This window comes from Ictalurus punctatus, chromosome 11 (assembly GCF_001660625.3).
Source record: "Ictalurus punctatus breed USDA103 chromosome 11, Coco_2.0, whole genome shotgun sequence".
Lineage (NCBI taxonomy): Eukaryota > Metazoa > Chordata > Actinopteri > Siluriformes > Ictaluridae > Ictalurus > Ictalurus punctatus.
The window spans coordinates 11,216,161-11,228,430 of record NC_030426.2 but is presented as its reverse complement, the minus strand read 5'-3'; the positions used below and the strand labels follow the sequence as shown (position 1 = coordinate 11,228,430).

The 12,270-nt window shown below is 40.9% G+C and overlaps 1 protein-coding gene across 2 annotated transcripts in view; it reads left to right on the top strand.

The window, feature by feature from the left end:
- plxna1b (plexin A1b) overlaps positions 1-12,270 on the top strand; it is a 225,193-nt gene that overhangs the window by 126,845 nt on the left and 86,078 nt on the right. For both annotated transcript variants that reach the window (XM_017479802.3, XM_053683765.1), the window contains exon 5: positions 12,025-12,125. In XM_017479802.3, the coding sequence (XP_017335291.1) occupies positions 12,025-12,125 (101 nt within the window). The remainder of the gene's footprint in view (positions 1-12,024; positions 12,126-12,270) is intronic.

Here is a 12,270-nt window from a genome sequence, read left to right as displayed (position 1 = left end):
GTGAAATTTTGCCCACTAGACCCCCCTGACCATGGATGACTATGGCATCATCGGGTTTTGAGCTAGTGATCTCCAGACAAGATGCAGAATGCTTTTCGGTTGCACCGGTCAGGAGACATGTACTCCATTCGTCCGTTTTCTGTACCACTTATCCTATACTGGGTCCCGTGGAGAATGGAGCCTATCCCAGGGAACTCTGGGTACAAGGTGGGGGACACCCTGGACGGGGTGGGAACCCATCGCAGGGCACAATGGACAATTTGATAATGCCAGTCAGCCTACAGCGCATGTCTTTGGACTGGGGGCGGAAACCGGAGTACCCGGAGGAAAACCCCGAAGCACAGGGACAACATGGCGGGGGTGGGAATCAAACCCCCAATCCTCGACGTGAGAGGCAAACGTGCTAACCACTATGCCACTGGTTAAATCTACTGGTATACATATATACATTGGATCGAGTCCAACCTCCCTCAGTCATTCATCAACATGGGGTAGATTCGAGAATACACAAATGAAAATAGACAAAAGTGTGTTACATCAGGCAATGGAGTGTTTTCACTTCATAAATCAGGAACTCGATGTAAAATAATAGCAACATGCCCGGAAATGCTCTTACTGTCTCTTAGGACAATAATTAAGAATTTTAAAATAGTTAAGACGTTTAAAACAACCAGCATTGTAATAGATGGACCTGCTTGGAACTGGATGTAAGTGCATTTGGTTAGAGAGGATCACGGTTGGAGGATTTTTCTAAGATGGTAGCATTTTGGAGTCACATAGTCTCCATATCTCCAATTAGACATTACGTCCATGCCAATAAACTCCTTGGAAGGCGCGCCAGAAGGAAGCCTTTTCTTTTATATAACCACGAATTTAAGGAGCTCGCTAGACGCTACTGGGACTAGGTTCTCTGGTCAGATGAGACGGAAAAAAATAAAACTTTTTGGCAAGAAACACTCTTCATAGACTACATGAGATACCCGGAGATTTTAAAATGAAACTCTGGCTGCTTCTGCCAAGAAGCTACAACTGGGTCATGGTCGGATCTTCCAGCAGGACAGTGTTTTTTTTTTTTTTAAAAATTCACATAAAATGGTTCAGTGCTTACAGAATGAAGCGTTTGACATGGCCATCCCAATCCCCTGACCCAAACCTCATTGAAATACAGTGGAGTGAGCTGAGGAGGAGAGTCCACAAGAGAGGACCTAGAGCTCTGGAAGATCTGGAGAGATTGTGCGAGTCTGAGATTCGGTATTCTGTATATTCTTTCATCAAGCGTTATGCTGGCGAAGAGGAGTTGGAGAAAGTACTGAATGTGTAGGGGTGATGATGGTGGCTCCTGTGGTTTTGTTGAAGTATATTTTTTGGACATCTTAGGATAAATACCTTTTACTTCTGAGTAGCGCAATAAAAGTTTTGACCCAGTCATCATTTGACAGCCATCCGTGGCCAGGAGTCCAAGGCGAAATTGCAAAAATTTCAACATTCCGTGGTGATGTTTGTTGGTAAATGAGACCTTTTAGCTGTACTCGTGCTAGATGCACTCGACGTTGTAGAGCGCTTTAACTGAATGTACGTTGTGATGGTGTCACCTGGCGCGTTTTGGAACCAGACCTGTAGTAGTAATTTCGAAAAATTTTGAGTTTCTTTGATTTTTGCGTTAATTTCTGCGATCGCAAAATGCTGGAGGGACTGGGAAGGCAAGCTCTTTCTCCCGTCAATCACACTGACACTGGCCAATCATGAGCATCTGTAAGCTCATGCATGCGGAAGGGGGGGGGTATTTATTTGTTTGTTTTACCCATATATATTTTTTTAAAGTTACGGTGCCAGTAATTCTATAGCTGACTTGGACATTATATACCTAAGAGTAGAACATGAGATATATACAATAAAATAAAAAATATCTATTTTCAAATGTTGTCTTTTTTTTGCCTTTGAAATTGTGCATATGATAAAAATATGAATAGTATTCAGAGACATTCTGACTGTACGAGTATACATGAGTACATTCATTCCTGATCTCACCCCTTTTTCTTTATTGCACTCTCTCCCTCTCTCTCCCTGTCACCCTCTCCCTCTCTACCTCTCCCTCTCTCTCTCCCTCTCTCTCACTCCCTCTACCTCTTTCTCTCTCTCCCTGTCACCCTCTCCCTCTCTACCTCTCCCTCTCACTCCCTCTACCTCTTTCTCTCTCTCCCTGTATGTCTCTCACTCTCCCTGTGTGTCTCTCTCCCTCTCCCTGTCACCCTCTCCCTCTCTCTCTCCCTCTCTCTCACTCCCTCTACCTTTCTCTCCCTGTATGTCTCTCCCTGCCTCTCTCTCACGCTCTCCCTGTGTGTCTCTCTCCCTCTCTCTCTCTCCCTGTCACCCTCTCCCTCTCTCTCTCCCTCTCTCTCACTCCCTCTACCTTTCTCTCTCCCTGTATGTCTCTCCCTGCCTCTCTCTCACGCTCTCCCTGCGTGTCTCTCTCCCTCTCTCTCTCTCTCTCCCCGTGTGTCTCTCTCTCTCTCTCTCTCTCTCTCCCTGTGTGTGTGTGTCTCTCTCTCTCTCCCCCTGTGTCTGTCTCTCTCCCTCTCTCTCTCTCTCCCTCGTGTGTGTCTCTCTCTCTCCCTCTCTCTCTCGCTCTGCTCTGCTTTGCTAATTGTGCAGTATTAATATTCATCGAGGCCCTGTTGGCCTTTGCTCTGTTTTTCTCCTCTTCTAATCAAAGGGGATCACACTGCAAACACTCGGCGCATGCATGCCAATGTGAACAACACACAAAACCGCACGCGTGCGTGTAGAATGTTGCGTTTTGTGCCGAATATCACTGTATTTTGGGAGATTTTCACACTTGCGCTCGGTTCCTGCTTGTTTAGTGGAGATGTTAATGAGGTGATAAGTAGGTGATAATTAGGAATATAGATGGAGACCATAGATATCCCAGAGTTCACTAGGTCACACAGATCCGTCATGCTTTGAGACGTGCTCGTCATTTTTGGGCGTGATTGTTTGGGTTCTGTTCACCTAGACGAAGGCTCATGTTACTCTCTCACACACCTGGAGCATAGCCAAGCTCATTAGCATACTTGGCCTGAAACTGTCATTGTGCATGTGAACACTCCACTGTGTATGTACACCCTACCCCCCCAGCACACACACACACACGCGCACGCACACGCACGCACGCTTGCACAGTTCCCTTCTGCATTCTAAGTACACTGAAGCTTTTGAGTATCAGTCTACATTTGTGTGTGTGTCTATCTATACCATCAAGTTGTAGATTTGGGTTTGATAAGAGGAGTGGAGGGCCTCGGTATCGAAACACTCAATCACATTTAGAGTGCTTACTTCTTTCTACCATTCAGGTCACACACACACACCTTGTAATACTAGCCTCTTGATTAACACGGTATAACCTATTCTGACTGATCTGTACACATGTAAATGATCGCTCTATTTGGCTCAAAGCTCATACACAAATATCACACACACACACACACACACACACACACACACACACACACACACACACACACACAGTATTGACTTTCTCAGCAGGAGATATGGTCATTGTCATGTTAATCTTAACTGACTTGGCCTTAGAAAGCTCTGGAGAACTGAAAAGCCAGATGGCAGATATATTCGTGCAATGGTCATTAAACAGGCATACACACACACACACACACAAACACACACACAGCATATGTGCGTCTTGAATGGTGCTACAGCGCAGGTCTTATTGATGTCATTTCTGTTTATTGACCCATTTAACAGCTTTTTTCCTCTTGCTTTCCTCTTTCCTCTCATGTCCCTTTACCCCCTGCTGTGCCGCACGTCTGACCTTCATCACTGACGGCCAAATGATCAATTAATATTAATACCGACATACATAATACATACAATCACATCAGTATTAACATTAAGTGACCAAAAGCCTTGAGGAATATATATATATATATATATGAGTGAGAGAGAGAGAGAGAGAGAGCCTCTTTTCATGGCCCAAATAAACAACAAACAATCAATAGATATTAGCTTTAGTAATCACTCCCTTAGTGTGTTTGTTCTTCTCCAGGGAGAAAATGATGGACTACTCCCTCAAGAATACGAGCACTTTGGATTGATGAGACAAAGAGAGAAATTCACTTTGTTCCCTTTTTTTCTTCTTCTTTCTTTCTTTTTTTAAACTCCATCGTTTTCTCTTTCCCGCTCTCTTTATCTACTTCTCTTTCTTCCGCGCCTTTTTCTTTCATTGGGAGCATAATGGAAATGCCAGCGTTTGGAGTCGCTGAGCGGCCTGCTCCTCAAAAACTCCATTTAGAGGAGTGACAGAGTAATTTAGCACTGGCCTCGTGTTCTGCAGCAGTTAATTAAAGCGAACCTGATGGGCCGATCTCACCAGGGCCCCCGAGCTCCACGGCCGGGCTGGGGATAGCGCAGATCAGATTACAGCGAATCAGACGCGCGCCTGAAATCACAAATTCAGGCAAATCCAATGATGCAGCACTTACCAGATTTAATTTATTACAGTAGATATCTGTTATCGACAGCGGAGAACAAAAACACACCCAATTATGATAATGCGGTATATGAAAACTTTGGTGCAAGCTGAGCCGGAAATGGGAGCGACACGACTTCTGAACCTCCTCCAGCATGACTTCTGAACGTGCATGGCTCTCTCCGCAGCGTTCTCCGGGAGTTTAGCAGGAAGTCCGTTCTGAAATAGCTCCGACACGCACGCTGGTTCACGACGCTCTGTTTCGCAGGCGTAATAATTACTATTGATTTTAATAACCATATTTGTTGTCAAATATAATGGCTGCATTTTCTGGCACATAATCTATAAGAAGATATATTAAAGATTCTCGAGCACTGTGGTTAGGGAAGCGCTCTAAACTACAGAATTGATGATTGCTAACGGTAATGAATTTGACATCTTTGTGTTTAGCACCAGGTGAGAAGTGTGTAATAGGGCTGCTGTAAATACGGACAGATTTATTCCAACCGAGGAACTAGCATTTCACTGTAAACCGTGTACGTCATTCTAGGACGGGAAATATGACGGCATTCGCAAAAGGACAATAGATGATCACAGCATGCTGTCCTGAGAGTGCTTTAGCATTGTCTGTACCTCTTCCTTAAAAGCGATTTTAGACAAACGGAAGCGTCTGAGCGAGTTTTCTTCCAGTCCGAGCAAATTCGTTCCGACTTGAGAATCCTATTGAACCGGGTACACGCATCGCGAACTCTCAATCAGCTCGAAATCTCTGTTTATACGAGTCGTGTGTAATGCCGACGAAATATATATACACACATAACGGAGTGGCATTTAAATCAGTGTCGGTGTTGGCATAATGATGAAAAGCTCGAGTCGTGTCAGAGTGATGTTGGATCAGCTAATCATGCGAGTGCTTATAATTCAAGACTTAATTTTGCGATTTTGATCTTTATATATATATTTTAAAAAATGCTGGATGGAAACAGCAGATATATTTAACATATAGTATATAATCTCCAAATTGTGCATGAAATACTTATTCGCTCAGTTGAGGCGGATTTAAAAAAAAAATAAAAATATATATATATATGTGTGTATGTATGTATGTATGTATGTATGTGAAACACGCGCATAAACTGCGATGGAAACACATTTACTGAATAAAATCGTCAATGCGCATCGAAAAGTCATGTGACTTTGCCTCGACAAATCATGTGATCGGATATTCTGTGCACGTGGCCAAATTTATGCAGGGCAATGACGATGCGCTTTTCTGTGGGAACTGGCGCGCGGTGGGTCGGCGTATCCGGACTAACCAGCAGAGCAACCTCGTTACACAGCATCTCGAAAATGGTTTTTGTCTTTCTGAAATGCCTGAGCCGAAGTCTGTCATCGAAATGATTTGGTATAATTATCTCCCAGAACTGTCTCACACGATTCCCTTCCCAAATATCAGGCATCCGCCTCCGATCGCAAGATAACATCAGGTTTGTGATAGCATTTCGTCTGTGCTCTGAATGAATCGCAAGTCATTTATTATGTTGGGGGGGGGCACACTTGTTACGACCCAGTCTAGTTTTGGCGGCATGGAGTAACCATCTCGTAATTCAACGGAAATGATCTCTAAATAAGGGAAGCCAGGAACAACAAACATCAACAGATTTCAACAAAAGTTGTGGTATATTGTGAAACAGGCAAGTGTATGTGTGTATATGTGTGTGTGTATATGTATGTATGTATGTATGTATGTGTGTGTGTGTGTGTGTGTGTGTGTGTATATGTATGTGTGTATATATATATATATATATATATATATATATATATATATATATATATATATATATATATATATATATATATATATATATATATATATAATAACTGTACATAGATCAAACACCAGGTGTATCTTCAGGGTGGGCCAAGGCCAAAATAATAAATAAAAAAATTCTTTGTTAGAGATAGTTTACCTAAAAGAATAATAAGACAAATACAAATGTACTTTCCTAACTCCTTAAGCCAAAAACAGAGACGAAAAAGGACCCCTCTTCCAAAGGAACTGGCAGCCACTCCCCTACTGCCGGTAAACCGGGTGGAACGTATGTACAGTGGTGAATATAATACACACAAACGGGTACAGGGACAACCAAACTCAAACAGAACACAGAATACTTATAGCCATAAGCGCAAGCAACACGAACCAAACACAGTCTCCCAACACCAAATCACCCCATCAGAAGTGACGACTTTATTCTCTTGAGCGTGCCGCATGGAAACTTTGGTGCTTTATTCGCAGATGTTTTATGCGATTATTCAAAATGTTCACTCAAGTTAAATTCGCAACATGGATGGAAACGTAGCTAGTGAAAATGCCCTCATCGTACATCAGATAAGAATGATGATTATTATTATTATTATTATTATTATTATTATTATTAGTGTCCTGCACTGTTCTGATTTCAAACACCAAACCCCATATCTGATTCTTTTTTTTTTCCAATTTTTTTTTTATTTCTTAACTGGACGAATGTTTCCAATCTATAATCCAATGTACATCCACATTTTCATGCACAAGAATGTATGCAGATGATTCCGATGAGTTTGCATAGCAATTATTCTTCTATTTAACAGATTGTTAAACTGATTACCAACCTTGTTTGATCAGATGGAGAGTTAATTCAGAGTGGCCTCGTGGTTTTTTTTTTTTTTTTTTTTTTTTTTAAATAAATGTGATTATTAACATATTAGGCTGCATGTAAATGTAGATAACGTGAAATTAAAATGGCACAGGAATACAGAGCTGATGGAATGTTAAATCATTTTGGTCTTTGTCAGTTTTAATAATGCAAGCGCTAACTTCAACCTGACTTTAATCCTTTTGGTGCCTTAAGCAAGATCCAATATCATGTATATTGATTTATATAGAATTCTTTTTTTTTTTTTTTTTTAAACATTTTTGCTCACCCTAGGACTCTAATGAACAATTCATTGGACTTACTTAAATGAAGGTAACAATTTGCATTGATTAAGTAATCTCCGTTTAATTGTGCTATTGTCAGACTAATGCAACTAAATGATGTACCTACATGATTATCTTCAGGTTTAAAAAGGTAAATTAAGTTAAAACAACTTAATAGTCAAGGTTTTAATAACACAACGGCACGGTTACGATTTGGAAAATGAGCTTGTGATTGCCAGGAAAATGTCTTATGACTTCACCACTCAAGAACTCGAGCTACAGATGTTTGGCTTTATTCAAAAATGACCAGAACCTTAGTTTAGTTTTACGTCTTCTCATCGTCAAATGGGTTTAAACAACAAAAAAAACCCAACGAAATTACGTCACTTATCAGTAACTTGAATCTAATAACGATTTTGTTACGAATAAACGCGATATTGTACTCGTTTAAATCACCTCCATGAGGTCCAATTGTACTGAAGTGGACTTGATTTCGCTGTTAAACTGGTCCCGACTGCAAATATTTTCAGAGAACCCCCTGTTTGAGTGCGTGCCGCTCCTTTTAGATACGAGTTTGTCTGCAGGAACGTACAGAAGAGTAGCTTCTTTATTTTTTATGTATTTATTTATTTATTTATTTTTTGGACACGGGTTGCATTTAGTGTGCAGTCTTTAAACTGTTGTCGTGTTATTTAGTTATCTGGAGTTGGAGTATTGCTCAGCCGTGTTTTCGTACACAGGTGTTAATTCTACCATCCTACAGTCATCACAGAAATGGACAGATTGTCTGTCTGTCTGTTCGTCTGGTCTTCGCCTGTCCTCCCACTTGGCAGCAGTTAGGTATCAAGCTGTGTATGTGCGCTTTTGTGTGCATCTGTCTGTGCGCTTTTGCTTGCCTTTTGTGTTCTTCTGGGTCTAAATGTTTTACCATTCTCTTACTGGGTCGAGTTTATTGCCAGAGAGATCCTGCACAGCGGACTCTTTATAGGCGAGAACACGCTCGCGCACACATTACAGTGTAACATGAGCAGCTGGTGAAAGCATTAAAGATTGCAGAGGAAAAGGTCAGACACTCAGGCTGCACATCACTGACATGCAGATATGACAGATTTCACTCAGCTGGCTTTGGCGTACTTGTGCAGGATCAGTACAGACCTACACAGTGCACAATGAAGCACATGGGATATCGATACTCAGGGACATGCATCATGATGCCAAATATTTATTCCGATATGTTGGGGTTGTGTAAGGTTTTGCGATATTTTACAGTTATTATTGTATATGTAACCACAGCATTGTTGAATTCTCGAATCTGATTGGTCAGAGGGTGTTGATGAATTTTCTGTAACAGTGCAGTGGTGGCTCAGTGGTTAAAGCCTCTGGGTTACTGATCAGAAGGTCAGGAGTTCAAGCTACCACTGTTGGGCCCTTGATCAAGGCCCTTAACCCTCACTTGCTCAGTTGTGTAAATGAGATAAATGTAAGTCGAATGCCGTAAATGTAAACAGTAGTTCTGATTGTAATACAGGTCTCATGCAGTGGTTCTAATATGTTATCGTTTCTATGACGGCTCTTTCACGGGGACTTATGGAGACAGTATGATGGACATGTCATATAATCAAATTTAAACCAAAAAAAAAAACACTTAATCATTGATGTAATGCGGTTTCTATAAGGAGATGTTTATTTAACATTTATAGGCGGAGTCTCCAGTGTCAGTATTTACTTGGGAGTGTGTTTTCCACCACGGTAGATGGTAACATGACAACTTGTTTCATGGATTGTTCCATTACATTAAATATGATTGCAGCACGATTTTGAATCATTTATGTTCATTAATAGGGCTGGGCGATATGACCGAAATATTATATCGCGATACTTGAGGACATTTCGAAGATACACAATGCGCATCATGATATATAACTTGGCTAACTGTCTGCAAAACTGTAGTAAAATAAACAAACCAACAAAGCATTAAACTGAGTTCGACGATATTTTTAAGTTTAAGATTACATTAAAAAAATAAATAAATGAATAAACGGCATCCATTCAGTACCATTTAAATTGTACTTATTAAAAATGTATAAATAAATAAATCACCATGCCAACGCTATCTCCGAAAAATGTATCGCGTAAACCTTTATCACGATATGGATATTATAGCGATATATCACCCAGCACTATTCCTTAATAAGTTTGCCATGGTAGAAGAGGAATAAAACACTGTAGCACGCGCTGTTATTGGAAAATAATCCTTTTTGGCATAGAAAGCTAAGATCTCTGCCTAATTTAAGGCTGTTGTCTGGCTCCTCGCTCAGTAAAGCTCTTAAATGGCTTTTAGTTCTGCAGTAATACTAGTTATTAAGTTATTAGCTTGTCTTGTAATTTTTTTTGTTTTTGTTTACAGTTCAAATCTATTGCCTCCAAAAAAAAAAAAAAAAAAAAAAAGTTCAACAATGAGAATTATTTTACTCCAATTTGGTTCCTTCATGTATATTGAGCTTCTGTAGATGACCAAAATTGGTTTCTGATCTTTTCTGAAATCCGACTGAATGATCTGTAGATACAGATGTGATCGATGAAAGCCTGAAGGAGATGAGAGAACTTTTTTTAAGGTGTGTGTGTGTGTGTGTGTGTGTGTGTGTTGACAGGTCCATTATCAGGCGATGTTTGATGTCTGTCATTTTACTTGACTTCATTTGGCTCCTGTCACAAGTGCCACATTGATTTCTATCACTCGCGAAACAGAAGATTATGAAACGGTTATATTTCCCAACGTCAGGAGTCTGTGTAGGTGTGTGTGTGTGAATGAGCAGGAGAGACGGAGAGCCAGTGATGACATCACAACTGCATGCCATTCCAGACTTGCCTTTTTCCCCCATCATATCACTGGGAAGCTTGTTCTAGACCTCATTTAGGCAGAGAGCCGCTAAGAGCTTAGGGTTGGTTATCACACAACACTCCCACAACCTCTCGAACGTATACCTGATCACTTCCCATCCTGAACTTGCAGTTCCTGAGAACCCATCTGTTCTCACTTCAGTCTGTCTGTCTGTCTCTCTCTCTCTCCATTCTGACTCAACTGTGTCTGTAGCCATTCAGTCTCTGGCAGACTTCCAACTCATCTCTCTTGCCCAGTTTCTTTCAAGCTGTGCATGTGTGTGTGTGTTTGTGTGTGTGTACCTACGTACACACGCGTACTGACCTAAGGGGATGGAGTTTAGTGTTTTTGCAGTCAGATTAAAAGGATTCTCTTTCCCACCACACACACACTGTTCAAACTGGCCTCAAGACTCAATGCAATAACGTCTCTTGCACTCAGCTTGCCCATCTTTTATTAAACCTCTGTTTTTTTTTTCTCGTTTTTTTTACTCACTGAGCCCGCCCTAATTCTGGCCATGTTAACAAAGCTCCACCCCCCAGCCCAAACTTAAGGAGGTTCAACTAGAGTTGGCATACTAACTAGAATTATTATTAGCAATGACATAACTTTCCTGCGCGCTCAGAGAACATGCAGCTTCCCCTTATAATGAATTTTATGAAGATGTGAACGGCGCGTTGGGGGCGTGTCTGTAAAATGACTGGCGGGAGGCCAATCCAAGTACAAACACGTACATTCTGGACAGGAAGGCAGGTTTCCAAACGCCCGCCCCGTTTTCTTTTCTTTGTAATTATGTATTATTATTTTTTAATTTTTTTATTTATCATCCCTACATAATTTTCCACATTATTTGCACTAGTAAGAAATGGAAAATATGAACTGTTGCACCTTTCACTGGAGCACTTAAAAAAAAAAATAATAAATAAGTAAATTTAATAATAGTGTTTCACTAAAACATGACTGATAAAACTGCAGTTTTCACATAAAAATCACTTGTAAAAATAAACATATTAAAATACAATCCTCACAAAAATAGTCAAGTTGTTTGATATGTAAGCATTTACCCCAAAAAAGAGTCACATTGCTAAATAAATAAATCCCAAATCAATTCGAGTGTTTTTCATTTGTTACAAGGTCAAATTAGAGGTTTTTTTCTCCTCTGATATCCAATCGGGTTTTGTGTGTGTGTGTGTGTTTTGTTTGTTTTTTTGTTAATACTGATTCTGAGTATCGAATCGGTTCACCCCCACCAAAAAAATATGCATCACACCAGGACCAACCATAAACCTAACAAAATACCACAAAAATCAGGTATTTTCATGCTCTTTCTACTTTCTAAAACACACATCTCCTTGTCCCAAGCACCACGTTCTCCTGGTGACTGTCAGCGAGATTAACTTCACCATGGGGTAACTGTCAGAAAGCCCAGCAGGTCATGAGAAGCAGGGTCACTCCTTCACATATGCACACAGTCACACCTGTGAAATCCCCCCCTCTCCCCTCTCCCCACATGCAGGCAGGAGCAAATGTGACACGCACACCCCAGTGCACACGGACATACGAATGAGCCGCATGGAGCCTCGAGCTGCTCTTACGTCACCTAATTGCTGTCTGTGGGCACATATAGCGAGAAATCAGTGCACGGAACAGCGTTTACTTAAATGACCTTAATGAGTGTAATATTTCTTTCTCTGTGTCTAGGTGAAGCGTGTTCCTGTAGAGAGCTGCGATCAGTACACGACGTGTTCCGAGTGTCTGGGTTCCAGAGATCCTCACTGTGGCTGGTGTGTCCTGCTCAATGTGTGAGTATATATCATATATAATATATCAAAACCATATCCCACGTATACTCGAGTACATGTTTCTGCCAAAATTGGCCATGTGGTCTGAATGATGCGTTCTTTTATCGTCTCGCTATAAAGGATCATATATGCTGTAACAGGAAGC